The sequence below is a fragment of the Macaca nemestrina genome, chromosome 7, assembly GCF_043159975.1.
Source record: "Macaca nemestrina isolate mMacNem1 chromosome 7, mMacNem.hap1, whole genome shotgun sequence".
Taxonomy (NCBI): Eukaryota; Metazoa; Chordata; class Mammalia; order Primates; family Cercopithecidae; genus Macaca; species Macaca nemestrina.
The window spans coordinates 107,518,579-107,543,046 of record NC_092131.1 but is presented as its reverse complement, the minus strand read 5'-3'; the positions used below and the strand labels follow the sequence as shown (position 1 = coordinate 107,543,046).

The 24,468-nt window shown below is 44.4% G+C and overlaps 3 protein-coding genes across 10 annotated transcripts in view; 2 read left to right on the top strand and 1 right to left on the bottom strand.

Moving 5' to 3' along the window:
* LOC105464724 (golgin subfamily A member 6-like protein 4) overlaps positions 1 to 24,468 on the bottom strand; it is a 173,607-nt gene that overhangs the window by 31,159 nt on the left and 117,980 nt on the right. Inside the window, exon 2 of one of the 5 annotated variants that reach the window (XR_011625270.1) lies at positions 8,437 to 8,541. The exons of the other annotated variants lie outside the window; for them this stretch is intronic. The gene's annotated coding sequence lies outside the window, so the exon portion shown is untranslated. The remainder of the gene's footprint in view (positions 1 to 8,436; positions 8,542 to 24,468) is intronic. 5 annotated transcript variants of the gene reach the window in all.
* Positions 12,400 to 18,168, top strand: LOC105488371 (golgin subfamily A member 6-like protein 4). 2 transcript variants are annotated; one of them, XM_024794894.2, is made up of 6 exons: positions 12,400 to 12,738; positions 14,411 to 14,530; positions 15,152 to 15,211; positions 16,140 to 16,227; positions 16,614 to 17,515; positions 17,783 to 18,168. In XM_024794894.2, the coding sequence occupies exons 1-6, from the start codon at positions 12,688 to 12,690 to the stop codon at positions 17,957 to 17,959; spliced, it is 1,398 nt and encodes a 465-aa protein (XP_024650662.2). In that variant the 5' UTR covers positions 12,400 to 12,687; the 3' UTR covers positions 17,960 to 18,168. The 2 variants fall into 2 exon arrangements, with proteins under 2 accessions (XP_024650662.2, XP_070955435.1); XM_071099334.1 differs by lacking the exons at positions 14,411 to 14,530; positions 15,152 to 15,211 and having other exon boundaries at positions 17,783 to 18,166.
* On the top strand, positions 17,778 to 23,181 carry LOC139355332 (golgin subfamily A member 2-like). 3 transcript variants are annotated; one of them, XM_071099341.1, is made up of 6 exons: positions 17,778 to 17,860; positions 19,497 to 19,571; positions 19,994 to 20,449; positions 20,559 to 20,648; positions 20,731 to 20,814; positions 21,148 to 23,181. In XM_071099341.1, the coding sequence occupies exons 2-6, from the start codon at positions 19,553 to 19,555 to the stop codon at positions 21,159 to 21,161; spliced, it is 663 nt and encodes a 220-aa protein (XP_070955442.1). In that variant the 5' UTR covers positions 17,778 to 17,860; positions 19,497 to 19,552; the 3' UTR covers positions 21,162 to 23,181. The 3 variants fall into 3 exon arrangements, with proteins under 3 accessions (XP_070955442.1, XP_070955441.1, XP_070955443.1); XM_071099340.1 differs by having other exon boundaries at positions 20,731 to 20,818; XM_071099342.1 differs by lacking the exons at positions 20,559 to 20,648; positions 20,731 to 20,814 and having other exon boundaries at positions 19,994 to 20,086; positions 20,341 to 20,449.

Here is a 24,468-nt window from a genome sequence, read left to right as displayed (position 1 = left end):
AATTTCTCAAAACAGCTACCTTTGTAACTTTGAAAAGCCTGAATCATTACATAAATTCAATTTCCTTACATTTTAAGAGGTCAGACGTGTTACTTATAATAGACACTTCCCAAAACTAAGAATTATGAAATGATTACCACCTCACTATAAAGCAAATTTTCTTTTTAAAAGCATGTAATTTACTATCAAGTATCTCTCTACAAGACATAATTTACCAATTAACACAAATTACAATTATCAAGTTCAGAAATGAATGTAATGAATTTTAGGAAGGGCCTTCATACCCAGTTTGGGCAAAGTTCAAAAGATAAGCTTCCTGGTTAGGACATAGTATATAAATGCATCTTTAACCATTAAGGCCAGTTCAGGTTAGAATCCAGAATATGTAAAAGATCAAGAAACTAGGATCCAGAAATCAAGACCAACAAAGGTCTTAGCAGTATCTAAACAGCAGCTTCCAAAAATGGAATTCACCCCTTCTTTATTTCCCTAAATTGTTATATTCCAAATCCAATTTTTCGGGGCATGTAAAAAATATATACCCAGCCTCAAATTTCCAAAGAATCTGGTTGCATCAATGGTTGAAACAGCATTTTTGAAATGCTAATTTCAAAGCCTACCCAAAGAACCTGTTTTGAAAAGCTCTCTGAGGTGATTCTCACATGCATCTGGGTCTGTCACCACTACCCCATTTACTGTCCTTCATTCTACACATGAGAAAGCTGAGCCCCTTCCCCCTCAAAAAGGGGAAGTAATTTAATCAAAACAAAAAGTGAGTTAGGGCTGTGAAATCCTAAGATTTATTTCATTTCAAGATGTGAACTGGTCCTCTTTCTAAAACCCCACTGAAATGACAGAATTTTATAAAAGAGAGTAAGTTCGCTGCAGCAGCAGCAAAACAACAAATACAAAAAGAATACCCTTAGTGAACCAAAACTGTAAGGACATGCTGGAAGATACAAAGCAGATGGAATCAGACTGCTGGGCTCGAGAAAGCCACAAACCCAATCCAAATAATGGAGGGACAACTTCTGTTGGAAGAATCAAACATTCTTCACCGTACTTGTCCCAGCTATAGTTGGTAAGGATCACTCTGCTAATAGGAAGCCTGTCTTGAAGGTCTCTTACTATCAGTGTCAAAACCAGAGAGAAAAGACAGAATGTTTTTTAATATAACTCAATGCAGCAGCAAAATCTTATAACAGATTCTGCTCTTCCTTTTAGTTCAAAATCTGGAAAGCTCACCGGCCAGCACCTCCCCATCCTCATGCCACAGGAAGAGCACAGGCCTGCAAACCAGGATGGGGAGGCCACAGCAGAAAAGAGTGACAATTCTGAAGACATTCATAACAACTGATACTGCTCAAAGGTATACCTCATGTATAAATGAACAGATAACCATGTATCATCAGAGAGTTGAAGAAAATTATCAACCTGCAAGGAAAGTGCCAAGTCAAAGAAGCACAAATGATCTGAAGCACTGCTAATGAAGGAAATAAGCAGAATTGTAAAACCTAATTGGAATCTTTAGCAGTAATTGAGAAGATACTGTATCCACAAAATACGAAACAGATTACAATGCAAAAGACAATTCTAGGAGGTAAAAATAAGACCCCAAAATCAAAACAAACAAAAAAACAAACAAAAACCATCCAATCAAAAAAACAAACAAACAAAAAACCACTTGCAGAAGGGCCAGACCACAATGGACTTGACTCAGCAAAGCATTTGAGGTGGCTCATGTCTGTAATCCTGGCACTTTGAGAGGCTGAGGCAGGCAGATCATGAGGTCAGGAGATCGAGACCATCCTGGCTAACACGGTGAAACCCTGTCTCTACTGAAAATACAAAAATTTAGTCAGGCATGGTGGTACATGCTTGTAGTCCCAGCTACTCAGGAGGCTGAGGCAGGAGGATCCTTTTGAACCTGAGAGGTGGAGGTTGCAGGTTGCAGTGAGCCAAGATCATGCCACTGCACTCCAGCCTGGGTGACAAAGCAAGAATTCTTCTCAAAAAAAAAAAAAAAAATTCAACCCCCCACACGTTACAGTTACACAGAAAATCATACTAACTATCAGAAAGAACTGCGAATCAGATAGGCATGAGACTTTCCATCTATAACAATAAATATCGTAACATAAAAGTGTAAACACCTGGATAGAAACTCAATTATGACCTCAGAATTCTATATCTAGCTCCATCAAGACAGGAATCATATCTGTGTATGTTTGCCTAGGGATTCTTCACACTGATATGGATGGAGTATTTCATACAGAATCAAATATTTGTTGAACAAGTGATAACACACAGCAAGTTCATGGAACACACTCCATACACATCCCCACAAACGCTTTCAAAAAAAAAAAAAAAAACCCCAGGGTATTATTCAGGGATATACTTGAGGGGCAGGGAGCAGGAGACATAATACAAGAAGTAGCAATAAGCAAAGACAACAGTAACGCCAACCGTGAAGTCTAAATGATTGCTGATAATCTAGCTGAAAGGTCACAGGCCAAATTCTCTGACCATATTGATGCACTTAAAATACCTCAAAAACCACCTGAAAATGCTTTTAAATTTTTTTTTTTTCCTGGATAAGTCTTGGGTAAAAGAAGAAATTGATCCTCATGCCTCAGTCATCCAACTCCTAAGTACGTGCCCCAGAGAAATGCTGGCACAGGGGTACCATTAAATATAGATAAAAATGATCATAGCAGCATTTGCTCTTCCTAATAACATGGGAAACAACCCACATGTCTGTATCTAGTCAAGGGAATAAATGGTATGGTGTTTTCAAACAATGGAGTAAATACAGCAATGCAAAAGAACTATAGCTACCCACAATAGGAACAAATTTCATACACAATGTTGAGCACAACAAAGAGATGAAAAAATACATATGGCATGATTTTCAAAAGTTTAAACAATAGGCAACACTACACTGTATTGTTCAAGGATGCATACATGAGTGATAACACTAGAGAAACATAAGGCAAGATGAAGTGTACAGAGGCATGGTGATTGGGAAGCAGCCTGCAGAAGGTTTCTGTAGTGCAAGCAATGTGCCTTCTCCTCACCTCGGTGCTGGCTACGTGTTGGTTCCCAAGCACTGACTCTAACTATATGTTACACTAAGCTTATGTTTTATGTAATTTCAATACGTGTCATATCTCACAATGAAAAGTTTTTTTTTTTTTTTCAGAGTTTCGCTCTTGTTGTCCAGGCTCAAGTGCAGTGGCACGATCTCAGCTCACTGCAACCTCTGTCTTCTGGGTTCAAGCTATTCTCCTGCCTCAGCCTCCTGAGTAGCTGGGATTATAGGCATGCACCATCACACCTGGCTAGTTCTTGTATTTTTCATAGAGATGGGCTATCTCCATGTTGATCAGGCTGGTCTCAAACTCCCGACCTCAGGTGATCCACTTGCCTTGGCCTCCCAAAATACTGGCATTACAGGCGTGAGGCACCATGCCTGGCCAACAGAAAGTTTTAATAGTAAGAGCAATGTGAACAGAGGATGCAATAAAATGACTTAGAAAATACAAACTATTTAGAAAATAGATTTTAAAACTTGTGTAATAAAGTCAAACAGCACCCAAAGGAAGTGTATACCCTTATATGTTTAAAAAGCAATTTAAATTACATTGATCCACTACACTAGAAAAAGCAAAATAAACAAAAAGGGGAAATAATGAAGACTTAAGGAAAATGTGAAAAACACCCCACCAAATTTAAAAAATAACACTAAAGGAGGATTCTTTCAAAAGACTAAGATAATAAAACAGTCACGCCTCTGATAAGTGATCAAGATAAAGAAAACTTTAAAGAGAAAAGGGCATATAGCCACATGTGAATATGATGCAAAAAGTGAAAACTTTACACATCTTTAAAACACCTTAGAAGTATGGATGAAGTGTTCATTTCTTTTAAGAATCTACAGTTATGAAAACTAACTGAAGAAATGGAAAATCTGGAGACCAATACGCAGAAGAAGGAAAAAGACAAAGACTCATCTTCCAAATTGGACATTTATTTAAACCAGGGTTTGTCAGCCTCAGCAATATTGATATATTGGGCCAGACAATTCTTTGCAGAGGGTTCTCCTGCTGTGTTGTGGGACATTTAGTAACATCCCTTCTACCCACGGAATGCCAATAAGACCTCCCAAGCATGACCAGTTGTGACCACAAAAATGTCTCCTGATATTTCCAAATGTCCCATGGGAGGCATAATATTCCTGTAATTGAAAATTACTGTGTAGACTAGATCTACATCCTAGGTCTTAGTAAAAAGATGTAAAGCTTCCCAAGCTATCCCTGCATACCCTTGATACTGAAATGAAATAAGAGTCTTAAAGGAAACAAACAAAACATAATTTTATTTAATACAGAAGTAAAAATGCAAAAATGAAATATTACCATAGCCATTCTTACAGTGTTTATTATAGGAGTGCAAGGATGATTCAAAATTAGGAAAATTTCATCAGGTAATTCACAAATTATATTTCTCCATAGAATTGTAGGCACAATATCACAAACAACGTAGCTCTATATGTATTACGTCCATGTGATATTCAGTGAAAAACAGAATTTGCAAATGTCTTACAGAAAAAAACTGAACACTGAACACATATTTCCACCATCAGCTCTTTGTCCTGAGGCCCCTCTAGAAATACAGTGAAGAAGAAACATTATATAAACACACAATTACAAAAAAAGAAATGGGATTACCAACAGAAGAGAATTCACCTCCGTTAGACAATGACAGTAAATGGAAAATGGTTAATTAGTCGAGCAAAACAAACAAAAGTGGAGGTCAGGGGGATACCGATAACAAGTAAGCTAATTTGTCCCACAGCAACCTGGAAAGGTTCTAGACTCAGACACCAGGTATCTCCGAGGGTGGGACTGATAGGCAAGACTGAAAACAAACATTAACCAGAAGTCTATATAGAGAACACATTTTCCAGGCCCTGAAACACACTGCTCTCCCCCATCTCCTTAAGCAGAACCCAGGCAAACTTATCTACCTCAGACAAGAGAATGTAGACTTCACCTCCAGAGGAATGGAGTAGTTCCAGTCATCATTTATGACTGCACCGGGAGATAGGAAAGAGGGGTAGAGGATAACAATCGAATCAGCATATATTCCCCCTAAAAGCTATCAGTTGCCAAATCTTGGCCATGAAGAACTCCCAATCAATTTTTTAATTATTTTATCAGTACTTATTTATTTAATTAATTAATTTATATATTTATTTATTTTTGAGACAGGGTCTTGCTCTTTTACCCACGCTGGAATGCAGGAATGCAGCAGGATGATCACAGCTCACTTCAGCCTCAACATCCCAGGCTCAAGCGATCCTCCTGCCTCAGCCTCCCAAGTAGCTGGGGCTACAGGTGGGTGTCACCACATCTGGCTATTATTTTCACTTGTTTTTTGTAAAGATGGGGTCTCACAACATTGTCCAAACTAGTCTTGAGCTCCTGGGCTCAAGTGATCCTCCAATATCAGTCTCCCAAAGCAATGAGATTGTAGGTGTGAGCTGACACACCGAGCCTCCCAGTCTTTTAGTATCTCTCTCAAATATGAATGAACAAAAAAAGGAATTAAAAAAAAAAGAATACCGACTGGGCACTGTGGCTCAGGCCTTTAATCCTAGCACTTTGGGAGGCCTAGGTGGGCAGATCACCTGAGGTTGGGAATTGAAAACCAGCCTGACCAACATGGAGCAATCCTGTCTCTAATAAAAGTATACAAATTAGCCAGGCATGGTGGCACATGCCTATAATCACAGCTACTCAGGAGGCTGAGGCAGGAGAATCACTTGAACCCAGGAGGCAAAGGTTGCGGTGTGCCGAGATCACGCCTTTGTACTCCATCCTGGGCAACAAGAGCGAAACTCTGTCTCAAAAAACAAAAAAAAAAAAAAAAAAAAAAAAAAAACAAAAAACAAAAAAAGAAGACTACAAATGATAAGCAACATAGAATAGATAAAATTTAAGGAAAGGCTTTAAAAAGAAAAATAAGACAAAAATAAACTAAGAAAAAATTTATTAAAGAACAAACAGATGCTAGGGAGAAGACAAAAGAGTGTCAAAATCACTTCATAAAGACACTTGTGAATATATTACATGAATAAAACAAAAATAGAATATGAATAAGGAATAATCAGAAAAGAAAAAGTTCTTAGAATTCAGGGTTCACCTTGGGAGTTGGTCCCCAATGAGCCACACCTCCTGTCGTCATGTCCTTGGACAGGCCCATCCCGCAGTGAATCTGGGTTGGCCCCAAGACTCACTTTAACCTAGAGAATTTGGTAGAAATGACACTGGACCTGTTCCAGGTCTAAGCCTTAAGAACACCTGGCAGCTCCACTTCTGTGCTTCTGGAAGCCAAAATAAGTACTGACTCTCTTCTTGGAGAAAGAGAAGCCACATGAAGAGGCCTTAGAGCATGAGATGCTAGGCAGAGAGGAAGGCCACATGAAGAAACATCCCACAGGCAGACCTGTGGGTGAAGAAGCTGTCTCAGACATTTCACTGCGCCTGAGTATCCAGATGACCAGTCCCTGACACCATCTAACCACACAGTGAGAGATGCCAAAATGAGACCAGCAGAAAAACTGTCCAGCTATCCCCAGTTAACCCATACAGTAGTGACAGAGAGATAAATGTGTAGTTTTATGCCATTAAGTTTTGGGAAAATTGGTTAAGCAACAATAAATAACCAAAACAAAACTTAAAGTTTTGGCTGTCCAAATAACATTGCCTACAAGTCATAAGATAAGAAAAATATTCCAGAATTTAAAATTTAAAAAAAATTAGAAATAACATGAGATACAAGAGTCAAGACAAGAGCACTAAAATCCAATTAACAGACGCCTCAAAATGATCAAATAAAATGGAAAGGAGAAAGTTAACAAAAATATGACAAGATTCAAGATTCCAACTTTGGAAAAGCCTATCCATAGGCCTATCCATTTGGTGTACCCAGCACAATGAATGAAAAAAGACCTAAGTACAATGTTGTGCTATTTCAGCTCACCAAGAAAAAGACAAAATCCTAAAAGCTTCCAGAGAGAAAGTCATGCCTAAATGAGTGACACTCAGGATGACATGAGGCTTCACCACCATGACTGGTTAGAAGAAAACAGCGCAGACTTTGAAATTCTAAGGTAAAATTATCCTCAACCTAGAAATACATAGTCAACCAAACTATCCATCAAGTGTGAGGGTAGACTATGACAAAAGTGAATAGTGATGGAGATGTGCTATGCACCAGGCACTGTTCTAAATGGTTTACATATACCAACTCATTTAATCCTCATAGCGCCCTAGAAACATAGGTACTAATACTATTGCTGGCTCCCCCATTTTGCAAATGGAAAATTGATGCACACAGCACTTAGGGAATCAGCCCAAGGGCATACAGCTAATAAGCAGTAGAACCAAGATTCAAACCTATCTCAGACTGGCTCCAAAACCCAAACACTGCATTGCATTTTTTCAGAAGCTAGAGATCAGAAAATGTGTCACTCCGTGCTTCTTTTCGGTTTTGCTGGAAGATACAGTCATGTAAAATGACAAAGGGAAAGCCAAGAAAGATGACATGGGATCCAGGAAACAGTGGATCTACTCTAGGAGAGCAGATGAGAAAAACCTCAAGATGACATCTGCACAGCCAACCCAAAGAACGACCTGCCAAAATGGGCACAGAGGAGCCAAAGGCTTTGGAAGAGAAGGAGATCTCAGAGAAAGGGCTACGACAGAGTTTTTTAAATTAAAAGTTACTATTATGAGGAAGACACTGCAAAACAAAAGGCAGGACCATGAAAAGAAATATCCTATCCTAAATATTCTAGAAAACTTGGCTTTATGAAGTCCTAATGATAACTAGTGATTACTTGTATGACTAAAGATAATATTTGAGGAAGGGAAAGTGGGTGGTATAAGAGCTAAATTCTCATGTATTATACTAAAATGTCAATAACTGATGCCTAAATAGGTAAATTCAGGAAGAAGTTAGGTGTAGTGGTGACCTAGTGGAGATTTTTGTTGCTTGCAGGAGATAACATTTGGGTGAGTCCTTAAGCAGCACAGACAGACTTAAGGAGATGGCATTTCTAGGCGAAGGTAATTCATTGAGCAAAGACAAACAATGAAAGACGCGAGAACATTTATGGACACCAGGAATATTCACAACAAAAAGCTGGTGTTAGGGAAAAGGGCAATTGTTTGCCTATCATACTAAATACCAGCAACTCCAAAGAATGAAAAGGTTATTTTTAGTATCTAAAACAGAACAAACAAAACACTTCAATAGGAACAGAAAAACTAACTTCTAAATAAGTTGAGTAATAAAAAAAATCCTAGTTTGACTTTTGTTTGAGACAGTTTATTTTATCTCTTGAACACTAGAGAATTTTTACTTTACCTGACCCATGGGTAGTGGTTGATCTGGCATCTCAACACCCAGGTGCTTAGGAAGGTTATCTAATCTGCAGAGTCCACATATCAACCACTTCAATTGCTGATGAAGCTACAAAACACATTTCAGTAAATAAGCATTATGATAAAGAGCCCTTAGAAGACATCAATAATGTTATGTGTACGGCAATCAATCCAGGAGGAAATAAAAAAGTTTCTTACTGCTCAACTGCAGCTTACAGATTTTAAAAAACTCTTTAAAATATTTTTGGGAGCATCTAGTTTAAGACAGTTACTATGGCTTGGGGTATAATCACTACAACTGACACCTAGCAGAATGACAACAATAAAGACGGAGGAAGGAAGTTCCAGATTTTGCCCAATTTCTCATTGCTACCTTGTTTCCTTAGAAACTTACGACTTCAAACAAGAGAACATTGATGCATTAATGAGGCTACCAATAAAAAAAGAAAGAAAAAGAAAAAAACACACACACAGGTAGCTTTGTTACACATGGATTATAAAATTATATATTTCAATCACAGTCAGTTAAAAGTACAGAAGCAAATGTGATCCAGCAGACAGAGCCTGGAAATCTAGATGAGCTTGGATATCATATCTAATTCCCTGAGTTTGAGTCTACTCATCTGTAAAACAAAGAAATGAAAACTTTCCCAGAATGGTAAAGATTAAATGAAACCTGTAAAACACTTGATACTTAATAGGCTCTTAAGTGTCTGTCTAAAAACTAATAATTCACTAGGAAACTACAATGAATAACTGTAAATTTCCATGTTCAAGTCCAAATTGTGTTGTAAGCATATTTACTTTAAGGAAGTAAGCAAGGTAAACTACATGCACAAACGTGGTTTTCATTGTTTAAAATGTTTTTCAATGTATAAGGTGACTCAAATGGGATCTAATAAGGCAACTCACTTCACATGGTCAGGAACAATTTTCTGGGTGTCTCTGACCAAGAAAAGAGTTGAAGAGAAAGAATTAGGTTTAGAAAGGATAAAGAAAGAAGACACAGGATTAGAATGGGCTAATGAAGCATAGACTAAGCCTTCCCAAAACGAACAATGAAGCAAGTGGAAACAGGAAGGTTGAACCATAAATTAGGATCCACCAAAAATCCTCATGCTTAAAAGGAAGCCAAGCCCCAGTGTGGATTTGTTATGCACCCAATGTGCTCTGTTTTGTGCTAAATACATAATGAAGATGAGGCAGGGTGATCTAGACACAGACCTGGACACTCTGACCTTTAGCACAGAAGGGACTACAGGAGGGCTGGGGTGAAACAGGAATTAAAAGAAATTAAAGAATGTGTAAACAAAGACTCAGTTGTATGTAAAAAAAAAAAAAAAAAAACCCAATTTCCCCTAAGAAAGAAAAAGAGGTGGAGTACTTCAAAAATTAACTGTTTTTCTGAGGCTAGTGAGCCTTACCTCTCCTCCTTTCCCAGGCATTGTGAAGACGCTGCTTCTCTAGCTGTGCAGCTGCAAGGTCACTAGACAGATAAACTCAAGTCATAAAACATGTTTCTTTTCTCTGTTCTTTCTCTCTTTTCTTTCTTTCACTAGCCAAGCTCCAAAGTCACATTTCACTTAATTTTTATCCTGCCAAATTTGAAAGCCTTTTAACTGAGTGATTTTAGTGTAAACAGGAGCGGGAGAAAATATAATGATCTAAGTTTCATTCTGTCACCCAGGCTGGAGTGCAGTGCCATAATCATAGCTACTGCAGCCTCAAACTCCTGGGCTCAAGCAATTTTCCCAACTCAGCCTGCCAAGTAGCTAGGACTACAGCTGTGTGCCACCACACCCAGCTAATTTTTAAAACTTTTTGTGGAGACATGAATTCGCTATGCTGCCCAGGCTAGTCTTGAACTCCTGACTTCAAGCAATCCTCCCACCTTGGCTTGCTAAAGTGCTGGGATTACAGGTGTGAACTACTGCTCCTGGCCGAGAGTTTAGTTTTGATTGCTAGTGGTGTTCTTGGTATCTTTTCATATTTGAGGCTTTGGGGCTAATGCTGAAGTATTGCACTCACCATCCAAGGTGTACAGGACTTTTGTTTTAATGTTGAACAGATGGAACTTTTTGGTTCTGCATCCTTGCAGATATACAAAATGTGCCTAGCAGGAATCTGCTTTATATCCATTGAAAGCAAGAAATAATACAGTAAAACTTTGCCTGGCTACAGGCTTTGAAAGAATGGCGTATTCTGGTTTAATTCTAATAACTTGTAAGTATGAAGGTGAAAAAAAATTCAAAACTTAAATTTCCTGTTGAATGCAATTTGAAAATATAGCCAATGATTCCACTTTTCTTCTCTAGTAAGGTTGGACATTCCAATCTACTTGGTGTTTTATGATAGAACTGCTAGTGTGCCTGAGTCTCACATTGTGAAGATACTTTTTTAAAACTTGAGATGTAAAAGGATGTCAATGGTTTTGTATGAGATCAGACTGGATGAGAACTGACACTTGTAAATATATATTTTAGACTAAATCTCTGATTGCCACTTGTTTTCTTATTGAACTCACAAAAATAAAAGACATTGGATAGAGGGTGGGAGTAGGAAGGAGATTTATATCTTTTAATTGCATGTCATTGTTGCATAACAAGGCAGAACATATGGTATATCTGGCTTTGGACCTACAGAAGGAAACATATTTTTCTGCCTGCTGTATGCCAGAGGTTCTTGAACACCTGGAGGAACTACTGCAGCACAGATTGCTGAGCCCTACTCCAGAGTTTCTGATTCACCAGGTCCAGGATGGGGCCTGAGGATTTGCACTTATGAAAAGATCTCAGGTGCTGCTGGTGCTGCTAGTGCATAGACTACATTTTGAGAATCACTCTTGTCTATTAACTGTAAATGGTAGAACTCTAGAAAAAAGTTTAATTTGCTCTGGGATAAGAAGCACACAGGTTACGGAGAAAATCATGAAAGATTCAACCCATGATCCCAGCCTAGTGTGGAATTCAGGTAACAAGCAGTACACAGTGACATAACATAATTATTGGTTTTCATGATTGCAAAGCACAGTGTCAAGTGAGAAATTCAGTTTCATTTGCAAGGCTTAGAGAGGCCAGGTGATTCTAGAATAACGGGACTTGTGTTTCTCTTAAACCAGTAGAGAGCTTTAAGTGCTTATTAAATTGAAAGCTCTGTGTTCTTCCTTATTTTCTATTTTATTTTATTTTATTTTATTTTATTTTACATCTTTTGAGATGGAGTCTTGCTCTGTCGCCCAGGCTGAAGTGCAGTGGCATGAGCTTGGCTCACTGCAACCTCCGTCTCCTGGGTTCAAGTAATTCTCCTGCCTCAGCCTCCCAAATAGCTGGAACTACAGGCACCCACCACCACATCTGGCTAGTTTTTGTATTTTTAGTACAGACAGGGTTTCATCATGTTGGCCAGGTTGGTCTTGAACTCCTGCCGCAGACGATCCACCCACCTCGGCCTCCCAAAGTGATGGCATTACAGGCGTGAGCTACCGCACCCGGCCCAAAAGCTTTGTGTTTTTTAAGATATCAGACAGGTTTCTCATTTAAAAAACAAAAAATCTTAATAATGTAGGAGAATAAGAGAAATGTTCTTCCAAAAAAGAGAAATCATTGTGATTATTTTGTCTTATTGGAATGTTGGTACTATAGTCTGCTTCATTAATCATCAAGCATGCTATGGATTTTCCATTTTTCTAGGGTCTGTATCGCAGTGAAGGTGATACTGGTAATTCTTGTACTCCATTTGAAGATGAAAAATATAGGCCAAAATCATAGACTTTGCATAGAAGCTGGATAATGAAGACAGCTCTGGAGGAAAACATAGATACACACACATAGACAAACATATATATAAAGTATACACATGTATAGTTTTTTAAGTTTATTTTTTACAGTTTGAAAGCTTTTAAAGCAAAAGCCAGCCCCTCTCCTCTCCGAGTGGGCAGCCCCTCCAGTCTCTCTGAGTGGGCGGGAACAGCAGCTGCATGGGCAGCTTTCCTTGTGATGGCACAGGTCCCTCTGGACACCTGCCGCCTGGCCACACCTCCTTTCCCTTTCATTTTTCTCACTGACCAATGGGCTTGGAGCATTAAGGCCACACCCCTCTTCTGAGTTCTAGTGGGGCCCTGGTTACGCCTCCTCTGGCTCAGTTGCACAGCGGCCTGGTAGGTGACTGGAGGCATTCAGCCGTGCTCACTGGGATTTCGCTGATGTGACCCCAACCCCGCCTCCCTCCACACCCCATGATGTCAGAAAAAACACGACAGGGAAAATTCACCGCAGCCAAGAAAAAGGTAAAACACACCAGGTCATAGCCCCCAACCCAGTCACAGATCCCCTCCGACGACAAGACCATTGCCAGAGTCCAAACTACTCCTGAGGCATACCGGAATGGGATCCCCAACACCAGCGACTCTGGGCTCCCCCCACCAAATTCTTGTCAGTCAGCTCCACCCCTTCAGCAAGCAGCCCAGTCCCTCCCTTGCCAATCTTTACCCCAGGGTGACTTTTGGCGGGCGGCTTCTGGGGCTCCCCGCTCCATACTCAGCCCTCACCTCCTGCTGCCCCAAGCCCGACCTCCCTGGGCTCTTTAGGCCTCCATCTCCCAGGACCTGGGTCCCCTAGCCCCAGGCCCCACCCTCGCCAATCGTCCCTGGGTGACTTTAGGCTGGTGACTCCCGGGACTCCCTACTGCAGACTCTGCCCTCCCTTCCTGCTGTCCCGAGCTCCACCTCCCTGGGCTCCTTGGGCTGGTGTCTCCAAGGACCTGGGTCTGAACCCTGTGTTTCCCTCCCCCATCATGGAGTGGTGGGTGACTCGGGCATCGCATCGCGCTGATGTGATCCCCTCCCCTGGGAGGAGTGGAATGTGGTGATGTCACAGTCCCCCTAGGAACTGTCGTTACTGCTGCAAGACCAGCCTTTCATCTTACAACCCCATTCCCTAAGTTTTCTCACCCCATTTCCTGTTCCTCTGGTCACAGCACAAATTTCCAGTTGGAAGGGGAATGGGGACTATGGGACCCAGGAACAAGAGGTTTCAGGCCGCCTTACTCCCTTCACAGAGACATTGACAGTGGGAAAAGCCTGCACTTCCCCTGTGTGCTCAAAACCTTGACAGTATCGCTGGGTGGCCATGGGAGAACGGGTTTGGTTTGGTTTTCTCCCAGGCTTCTACTTTGCAGAGAGACTTTAACATTCTTTTCTGAGTTCTCCACAGTTCTGGGACCAGATGGCCCTTCAGTCAGTGGTCTCTGAAGTGAGATTAGTTCATCTTCAGTAGAGTAGATCTTGGAAAACTAAACTGACAGCTTGAATCTTGCTCATATCATCTCAAACCTGGGGTACTTTGAGTGCTACAGGATGAATGCGGGACATCTTTCTGAAGCATCAGTTTCCCTTGATTCTCTTCAGATCGAACATTAATGTCCTTAGGGATGACAGTCACATAAGTTTCGAAGTATATACAGACTTCTCTCTGAAATCAGGCTTGGGTTGTCCTCTTTCTGAAAAATTCCCAGATTTAACAAAAAAGCTGCCTTCTGTCATGAGGACACATTTATATGAAAGTGTGAGAGGTACTGGTGCACTTCTTCACACTAATGGACATGTGAGGATGTATGACTCTAAACCACATGGCATACAGTTCCTGCCTCCTTCATGTTTACTGTTCTAACTCCGCCCCTGGTTTTGGTCCCTGGCAGATGCTGATTCATGGCAAAACCCCAGAGCTTGGAGTCAGAAAACTGAGTTTAAGTTCCAGTATTGCCTTTTTCTTTTTTTTTTTTTTTTTTTTTCTAACCATGATATCCCTCTCAGTCACTAAAGGATTGTGACAACACCTTGTACAGTTGGTGGTGGCATTAAATCAGATGGTGTAGAAGAGTATTTGGTCAAAACTGTGAAGGAGGGTGTGGCTGTAGGGGCTGATAGTTCTCATGAGTGTCACTGCTCCTCTTTCCCACAGTTAAAAGAATATTGGCAGAGGAAGAGCCCTGGCGTTCCAGCAGGAGCTAACAGGAAAAAGAAAATCAATGGCAGTAGCCCTGACACCGCCGCTTCTGGTGGTTACCGCTCACCAGGGGATGTGAGTCTTGGCTGGCCAGGCTCCTGGGGACAGGGGACCCAAGGGGCAGTAGAGGAGAATTGTTAAGATTGTGGATGGACTGTTGGGTACTGGTTAAGAATTCTGGGTTTCAATCCTGCCTCTCCATCCGCTAATGATTGATTAGGGATTAATTAAGATATGATATAGGGCAAGTTGCTTGAGGTCTTTCAGGCCTCTCTTTTCACATCTGTATAATAGAGGTGGTATTTTTTGACTTCCATTTGTGAAGTTTAAATGAGATTTGTTATTGTTGCTTTTATGTGAATCCTTAGTACATGGCCTGCTGTAAACACCCAGGACATCCACAAAATGGTCATTGCTGCTTGAGTTTTCTCATTCCCAGTCTCAAGGGGAAGCCAGGCCAATGAGAAGAGCCACTTGCCATCAGGCTGTCCCTTTAGGAGTCACTGAAAGGGCCCCAGGGTGAGATGGTGGGGTGATAAAAACCATGAGAGAAGTTGGCACAAAGGAGTTATGGGACAAAAGGTCCAAGACAGGCAGAAAAGAAACTTTTGTCAGTTGATGGGGAAGAAAGGAAGTCAGAGGGCTTAGACACTGAGGGGGACAGAACATCTCCATGTGCACTTTCATCTCTTGTAGTCAGCAACAGGTGTCTACGGGGAGGGCCCTGTGTCATCTACTAACCTGAAAGATCTGCAGGTAAGAGGCCCTGGGCCGAGGTTCAGTGACCCTGCAGGCCAGCCCTCCAACCTCCTCCCACAGCAGGGGCTGGTTGCCCCTCTGCCAGCTGAGACAGCCCACACACTCCCGCTCCCCAGCCCTAATGAGTGTTCTCTCTACCCCTCCCCACAATCCTCCTCCAACTCCTCCTCCCTGCATGCACCTCAGAGCCAGTACCAAGAACTAGCAGGAGCCCCGGACTCAAAGCTCCGCAATAATCAGTCAACCCAGTGAAAACATCCATTCACTGGGAAGAGTCCAGTGGCGTCCTCTGATTCCACGCTGCCAAACCTGGACTCGTTTCCCCTTGAGGCCCTGAAGAAAGGGTCTAGGGGCCCCTGGTGCCAAGGGTAAATGGGGAGCTGGGGCACCCAGGCCTCACCTGGATGGACCCCAGAGCACAGACCGTGCAGCATGGCTCTTCTGCACTGCCCTCTTTGCTGACTCTCTCTTCTCCAGACACCCCTGCTCGACTCCTTGCCACACATGCCCTGGGGTTGTTGCCTCTCAGGGAAGCACTAGCCTGGCTGTTTGTCAGGGGCCTGTATTTCTGCCCTGACTCAGTCCCTAATTTGCTTTTTGAGTCTGGACAAGCCTTCTCTCCTCCTTGGGCTCCTGTTTCTGGACGAGGTAGAGAGTGTCAAAGGTCTCTGTTAGCTCTGGGAGTCCGAGATTTAAAGGCCCCTAGAATGGAAACCTCAGGGCCAAGGGCTCCTGTCTGTCCTTTTCTGTCTCCTATCTCTGCTGTGAAGAACCATACCTGGCCTGTAGGTGCTCAGCAGATGTTTGTTGAATGAACGCACCTTTCTAAATCACAAGCTGGCAGAACGGGGGGGCCTTTCTCAAACTCTGTCTCTAGAGGTTCAGCTGCTATCACCAACGCCCTTTTGCCCTGTGCTTTGGGCAGGTTCACACATTGAAGGAGGAGAAGAAGCGTGAGCTACATCGGGTACAGAAGCTTGGGAGGAGCTTGTTCAAACTCAAACACCAGAGGGGTAAGATGGGGCTGGCGTGACCTGGGAGCAGGACCGGCATCAGAGGGCTGTGGGGGTGGCTTAGAATGCCCCAGGGAGGTGGGTGGATGGAAGGGCTTTGAGGCAGAGGGAGAGAAGTCTGTGCCAGGAGACTGCAAGCCTTGTCATCTGCTTGAGCCTTGGTGTCCCCATCAGCAAAGAGGGAGGAGTGCCCATTGTCAGCCACCCACAGTGCTCTCCATTGAAAGTGGCTTGGAAGATTAGCTACCATCTGGGTGCGAGGAATCCTTAGCAGTGAGGCCAAGTTTGGGAAGCCTGAGAGGAGGAGCTCTGCACCAATGGGAGGATTTTTTTTTTTTTTTTTTTTTGAGAATCCAGAGACCCTTATTGTCTGCTTCCTTTCTCAGCTGAACCCAGGGCCCCAGATCCCCCAGGAGGGCCCTCTGAGGTGGAGCAGCTACAAGATGAGACCAAACACCTAAGGAAGGAGCTGGAGAGTCTGGGAAGACAGCTCCAGGCCGAGGTGGAAAACAATCGGATGTTGAGTCTCCTGAACAGGAGACAGGAGGAGAGGATACGTGAGCAGGAGGAGAGGATACGTGAGCAGGAGGAGAAGCTACATGAGCAGGAGGAGAGGCTATCTAGGCAGGAGGAGAGGATACGTGAGCAGGAGGAGAGGATACATGAGCAGGATGAGAGGATACGGGAGCAGGAGTGGCTGCCAGAGCAGGAGAGGCTGCTGGAGGAGGTGAAAAAGCTGTTGGAACAGGAGAGACGGGAGGAGGAGGAGGAGAAGCTGCTAGAGCATGAGAGGCTGCTGAACCAGGTAGAGAAGCTGCTGGAAGAGGAGAGGCTGCGGGAGCATGATGAGAGGCTGCGGGAGGAGGAGAGGCTTCCAGAGCAGGAGAGGCTGTTGGAGCAGGTGGAGAAGCTATTGGAACAGGAGAGGTGGCAGGAGGAACAGGAGAGGCTGCTGGACCAGGGGAGGCTGCTGGACCAGGTGGAGGAACTGTTGGAACAGGAGAGGTTGCGGGAGCAGGATGAGAGACTGCGGGAGCACGAGAGGCTGCTGGAGCAGGTGGAGAAGCTTTTGGAACGGGACAGGCAACAGGAGGAGCAGAAGAGGCTGCTGGAGGAGGAGCAGCTGCTGGACCAAGTGGAGGAGCTGCTGGAACAGGAGAGGCTGCGGGAGCAGGATCAGAGGCTGTGGGAGCAGGAGACACTGCGGGAGCTGGAGAGGATGCTGGAGCTGGGGTGGGAAGCCCTCTACGAGCAGCAGGCGGAGCCACACAGTAGCTTCGAGGAGCCGGTGGGTTGCCCCACCTGGGGAGCCTGCCCTCTTCCCTAGCCCTCCAGGCCTTTGTTTCCCCACCTGTAAAATGGGGCATTGTAGTCCTCACATGAAATGGTACTTCTAAAGGCACCTGTGAGCCAGAGCCCTGCTCTGATGGCTGTGGGAGAGAGGGGATGGTTTTTGTAACCTGCCTCCACCCTTCCTGGTGCCATGGCAGGCAGACACCAAGTTCTGCGGTCTTCAGCTATAGCGGGTGGCCAATGATTGCTTCTCTCTGTCCAGAACAATGAGAACAAGAGCGCACTGCAGTTGGAGCCTCAAGTAAAGGAGCTGAAGACGCTGGGCGAGCTGAAAGACACGGTAACCTCTGACCCATCCAAGAAGGGCTGGGAGGCGGGCACCAGCCTCTGGGGAAGGGAGGCGCCAGGCCAGAGGCAGCTGCAACCTGGGGGCAGGTGATCCCAGCACTCTCCAGGGCAGTCCTATTACTGTTTCTTGCATCTTTCCCTCTGACTTTTAGAGGTGGGGAGCCCTGGGCTCCCCCCAGGTCTGGATATCATCGTCCCAGCTAGAGGCATGGAGTCCCCCAGTCACAGGGGAAGAGACAGTGGTATAAGAAGTTGGCCGGGTGCGGTGGCTCAAGCCTGTAATCCCAGCACTTTGGGAGGCCGAGATGGGCGGATCACGAGGTCAGGAGATTGAGACCATCCTGGCTAACACAGTGAATCCCCGTCTCTGCTAAAAAATACAAAAAACTAGCCAGGTGAGGTGGCAGGTGCCTGTAGTCCCAGCTATTGGGGAAACTGAGGCAGGAGAATGGCATAAACCCGGGAGGCAGAGTTTGCAGTGAGCTGAGATCTGGCCACTGCACTCCAGCCTGGGCAACAGAGTGAGACTCTGTCTCAAAAAAAAAAAAAAAAAGAGGCTCCTAATGTCGGGTATGGTGGCTCATGACTGTAATCCCAGCACTTCGGGAGGCTGAGGCAGGAGAATCACTTGAGATCAGTAGTTTGAGACCAGCCTGGCCAACATGGCAAAACCTCATCTCTACTACAATTTCAAAAAATAATAATAATAATTAGCCAGGCCTGGTGGTGCATGCCTGTAATCCCAGCTACTCAGGAGGCTGAGACATGAGAATCATTTGAGCCCAGGAGGTGGAGTTTGCAGTGAGCTGAGACTGCACCACTGCACTCCAGCCTGGGACACAGAGTGACACTGTCTCAAAACAAAACCAAACGGAAAAACCAAAAAGACTCCTTAGATTCAAACTGGATTCTGGCCTCAGTTCCACTGGTTATCATTCAACTACCTTGCATCTCTATGTCTCTGTTTCTTTAAGTTCAAAAGGTAGTTAGCATTTTCCTTGCAGAGGTGCTGAGGATTAAATGAGATAACACATGGAAACAGTAGTCATGTAGTACACTTAGCAGATGGTGGTTGGCTTTCCTTGCTATTCCACCAGTCTGTGGCCTACAGTTTAAATGGTGGGGAAAAGGATGTGAGATTTGAGGCTGGGGAAGGATGCATGGGGTTCTAGGCAAGGAAGGCAGTCTCTGAGGCCTGGAGCAAGGGACCGGGGCCTGGGGAGGCCACAGAGCCCCACAGTGCCCTTGCTACCCTATTCATGGGCCAGGAATCTGGAAGCCAGCTAGTAAACGCCCTCATGCCCAGGATCATCCTGCAGGTGGAGCTGAAGAGCCAAGAGGCTCAGAGTCTGCAGCAGCAGGGAGACCAGTACCTGTGTCACCTGCAGCAGTATGCGGTCGCTTAGCAGCAGCTGACCTCTGAGGAGGAGGTGCTGCACAGGCAGTTACTGCTGCAGACCCAGCTCCTGGACCAGCTGCAGCAGCAGAAAGCTCAGGGCAAAGCAGTGGCTAAGCTGGCCTGCCAAAAGTTGCAGGCGACCCCGGGGAGGGAGTTGCTGAGGACAGGGCCCCAAGAGGGACAACCTGGCAACCTCCGTGCCTTCTCACCCTCTTTCCTGGCCTCTTAGGAGCACCTGGAAGCTACCAGCCAGCAGAAACAGCAGCTAAAACCAGGTTGAGCCTCATGGCTCTCCCTGGGGAAGGTACGGGAGACCACTCGGAGGAAGAGGCGAGAGCCCCAGGAGGAAAGGGGGACTGTTAGCAGCATAGGATTGAGGAGTTGGAAGACACCTTTAACACAGCTGGTCATTATGCCGACCGGGTGTCCGCGCTAAGTTCGGTATCAATATGGTGACCTCCTGGGAGCAGGAGGCCATCAGGTTGCCTAAAGACGGGAGAACTGGCCCAGGTCAGAAAGGGACCAGGTCAGGACTCCGGCACCAATCGGTAGTGGGACTGTTCCTGGCAATATAGCAAGATCTTGGTTCTTAAAAGTAATAATACAGAACAGCTCATTCCCCTCTGGGAATGGGCTGGCTCAGGGCTACACAGTGAGGGTGGGGGCAGAGGTGGGCCCCCACTTCCCTTGTTGGGTTGTCTGAGGACCCCTCTGGCCACTCCCTAGAAGAGATGGAGGAGGGCATCTGGACAGTGAGGAGGAGGAGGCACCTCGGCCCATGCAGGACATCCCTGAGGACCGGGAGAGCCTGGAGGTCAGGTGAGCCTGACTTTCCCTGCCCCTACTTTGTCACCTTCCTCGCTGGTCCCTCCCAGATCCCCTTATGTTCTTGGTTTCCCTGCCTTCTGATTTCTGTGGACTTTCACTCCTTCTGGGAGCCAGTGGTCAAACACCATTTCACCTGTGACCAACAGGTGCACACTCTGAGCCCCAAGGGAAGGGGCTGTGCTCCACCTCCCTGCCCCGGTTGTTCTGTGTATGTCCCTACAAGAATACTCATCTCTTGCCTTCAGGTGGCATTTTTCAACGATGCTGGAGCCAGTGCCCAGGAAGAGCAAAGGGTGTGCTGCCAGCCCCTGGCTCACCCAGTGGCTTCATCCCAGAGGACCCCAGGGACTGGGGGTGAGTCTGTGTGTGGGGAGACCCACCGAGCCCTGAAGGGGGCCAAGAACGGTGTGGGTGGGGCAAGGCAGGTGGTTCTTGAGATGTGACCCCATTATTTTGGCTCCAGAGCAACTTTATGGAGGACAAGGTGGACCTGAAGGAGCATGGGGAGAAACTAGAGCTTTGATTCATCCACCTCTTGGGACAGACACCATAAGTGAGCGGGAGGCCAGGGTACGGCAGGGGGAGCTGCAGGGCTATCAGAGGGGCCCCAGCCTCTGAGTTGTGTCCTCCCGCAGGAAAGTACACCAGCCAGGGGGCCGTGCCAAAGATGTGGCACTTGGAGAGGAGGACATCATCAGGCTGGCCCAGGACCAGGAGATGCAAGTAGGGTGTGGAACATCTCTGCGGGGGTGGGGGTAGGGGTGAACTTGGGCGCCAACACCAGCATGACAGCTAAGCACCCCTCCCTCCAGGTGAACCTGCTGGAGCTGCAGGGACAGGTGTGGCTTGTGGGCGACCACAATGAGGGGCACGACAAATTCTTGACCACTGTCCAGAGCCCTGCTGATCAGGCCGCTCTAGGAGCCCCAATACCCCAGGAGCTTGGGTGTGCTGACAAGCAGGGTGGTGGGTAGAGCGCTCAGGCGGGGTGGGCGGGCAGGAGCAGGGGAGGCTCGCACTGACCTCAGATCCCCTCCTCCCTCTGTCTGAAGATCTTCGTGGCTGAGCCTCACTGACAGCGTGGAGCCTGCACCAGGAGAGGCCAGAGAGGGTTCTCCCCACCACAACCCCACGGCACAGCAGATCGTGCAGCTGCTTCCTCTAACGCAGGACTCTCCAGGAGCACCGAGGCTTGGGCAGCAACCCCTGCATGCCATTCTTTTCACCGTGCCAAGATCAGGGAGATAAACATCATCATCTAAGAGCTGGTCAAGAAATTTAAAAACAAACAAACAAAAAAAGTTTAGGGGTTAATCTCCTACACAATTCATTTACTTCATTTGAATGTTAGAGCCCCTCATGTTTATTTGTGTTTCTAACTTAGTTTAAATTTATTTGTAAAAATTACAGAAGAGTGGGTCTTTCCCTCATGTTCACTATGGCATCCTTTAGCATTTTTCTTTTTATTTGATAACTGTAGGTCATTAGCACGCATATCGAGTTTGCCCTATGTGTTGGGAGTTCAAACACGCAAAGACCCACTATATGCACAAAACTGTTCTTGCTGGTTTGGAATAGGCTGCCATGATTTTTTAATGTTATTGCAGCATGTATATTCATTACGGAATTCAGATAAAATTTGCCTATGTTCTGCTAGTATGCTTGATCGACTCCTAATCACAGTGAGCTCTTCATTAGCTCAATATGTGGTTTGCCCTCAAGTGCGCTGTTTATTAGTTTGTAATGTGCCACTGTGAGTAGTGACATTTACAGTTGTTTAAAGATGGAACACTGGAGAGAGCCTTTCTCCCTTTTTCTGTGTATTGGCGATGGGCGTAATAACATTTTGGGGAGATTTTTAAATCTCCCAAAAGAGGAAAGTGGCCTGCTCTGGCAGATGTGTGCAGGATAGAATACGTTTCATTTGTTTTGGAGCCAAGAATGAGTGCATTACTATGGTACTCCCCTTAGGATTTGTATATGCTCTGGACTCATGAAGATATTACTCCTTTTTGATAACCTAAAAAGGGATTATGACCTAAAAAGGGATTGTACCACTGTTAATTAGCCAAATTATTTGGTCTAACAGTTTTTCTTTATCATTCTGAAACTGGGTTTTTCTAATACATTGATAAATTATTTCAAAGGTATTTTGATAGTTCAAATCACTTCACTTTTACCCTGACACATATAAATGTCTAGGAATGACCTTCAGATAGCGTTTAGCATCTGTGACCTATCTGACAATAATGTGTTCATCAGGGACCTCTGGATTAAATCACATACCGGCATATTTAAGCTGAATGTCAGTTTGAAAAATAAATGTGCTATATTACCTGAAATACTACTCTTTGTGTAGGTATTCTGTCATAAGTTTAAGAAAAAGCTAAAAAGATGGAAATCCTATGACAATAACTTAAGTCTTTCTTCTAAGTGCATGCAGTCATTTGCAATACCTCATTCAGCCAAGTATTTGTTCTCTTCCTCATTCAGTATAAGGCAGCTTTCAATTTGCTTAGAAGGCGACATTAGAAGGTTAGAGTTCAGCAGAAACATAGAATTTTAAAGTGTGAGTTCAACTGAATAAATTTGAATTTCTGTAGGAAGTAAAGAATCAAAATGCCTATTGAAAGACTGCAATATATGAAAATTATTTTTAAAGTGTTTGATTAAACCTGATAGGTTTTCCCAAAATGAAAAAACTCAGTTCTAAAACCAAAGCTGCTTTCTACAAAACATGAAAATGTAAATCACCCCATCCATAATAGCTTCTCTAAAACTTTATCTTACAGTCACTTTCAAATAACTATTCAAAAACGTAACTGCTGTATTAATGTCTTGAAATAAGTTAAAACATTTTAAAATATGAACACCATAGTTTAAAAGAAAGAATCTAGGGGAAGGAAAAGTAGAGAAAGAAATGCCAGTTCCAGTCCAAAGCTTTATTTGCCAAGTTTTCTTAGACTTACTTTTACCAACTTATGATTTCTTGTAAACAGAATGTATAATAGAAATACTGACTTTTGTCTAACGTGGCATTCTTGACTGCTTCTGTGATGTTACTATAATGTAATAAATTATGAAATTCTTGCAAGGTGCTGTTTTTGCCTTAAAATTTTGTGTGTCTTGAAAATTCTAGTATTAAAGGTATTGAGACTGTGCAAATGCCGGGAACATTGGCATGAGATAATCAGTTTTTATTCTCACAAAATTGTAACTATGTAAGTGTGTTTATTAAAAGAACATAAACTAAAAAGGTTACAGGAATTAAAAGTTGTGGAATGAAAAAGTTACGGGATAAAAAATACAGTGGAAAAGTTGTGGCAAAAAAGTTGTGAAAAAAAGTAAAAAAAAAGTTTTATGCAAAGTTTTTTTTAAAAGTTATGAAAAAGAAGTTACTGGATTTAAAAAAAATCATGGAATAAAAATAAATAAAAGCAGGCCCCTGTCAGCATAAGCCTGGAGAAGTGGGTCTGCAGTCTTCGCCCACACTATGTCCCTACAACGCCTTCCCAGTCACCCCTTTACCATTAGGTAGCAACACAAGACCCCTGTCTAATGGAGGGAGAAAAACAGACCCTTTACCACCTTGACCAAGGCTAAGTCCTTACATTTCTGGATGATGATGTTTGTTATTTAAGAGCCAGAGGTTGATGGAGTTGGTTTGTTTGGAGGAGGTGTGATGGCCTCCTTACTTTTTCCTCAGGGGTGCTCCCATCTTCTTACTCAGAGAGGCATCTGAGGCGGGACAGTGGAGCTAACTGTTAGACCAGGCGAGGGCACGGGCTGCTAGGGGTGACCCGCCCTTCCCCCATGTACATACTGTATCTGTGTAACATTCTGTATGTATCGTACCTAGCGGAGGTTGCAGCTGGCATATGAAGAAGAGGTTCTGATAGTTATTTGCAGCTGGGAAACTTATTTATTGCTAGCATAGGAGCGAGGAAGGAGGAGGGGATGGAGTCATGGCTCCCTAGTGACGGGACTCCCGTTTTCTTGTTTTTTATTTGGGAATAAATGGATTTAGCCATACTGCTCAGCCTGGTATGTTCCCATTTCCCTCAGTGGGTCCTGCAGTTTGTACCATTGAAAGAGGAGCCCCAGAGCGTCTGAGCATGTCCAGTTGGGCTGCTGGGGATCTTCCAGGCCTGTTGCATGTATGCTGCCTGGTGACACCTGGTAGATTTCACGGGGACTGCCATGGCGCCTAATGGGCACAGTGCAGCCCTGACGGCCAACAGGTTCAGAAGACTGATCTAGCTGTGGCCAGGAAGACAGATACCAGCACTGACTTTCACCCATCCCAGGTGTCTTCCATTCCGTCCTCCTGCCTCCTTCTCCTGTCTGCACCAGGTGGGCTGTCTGTCCAGAGT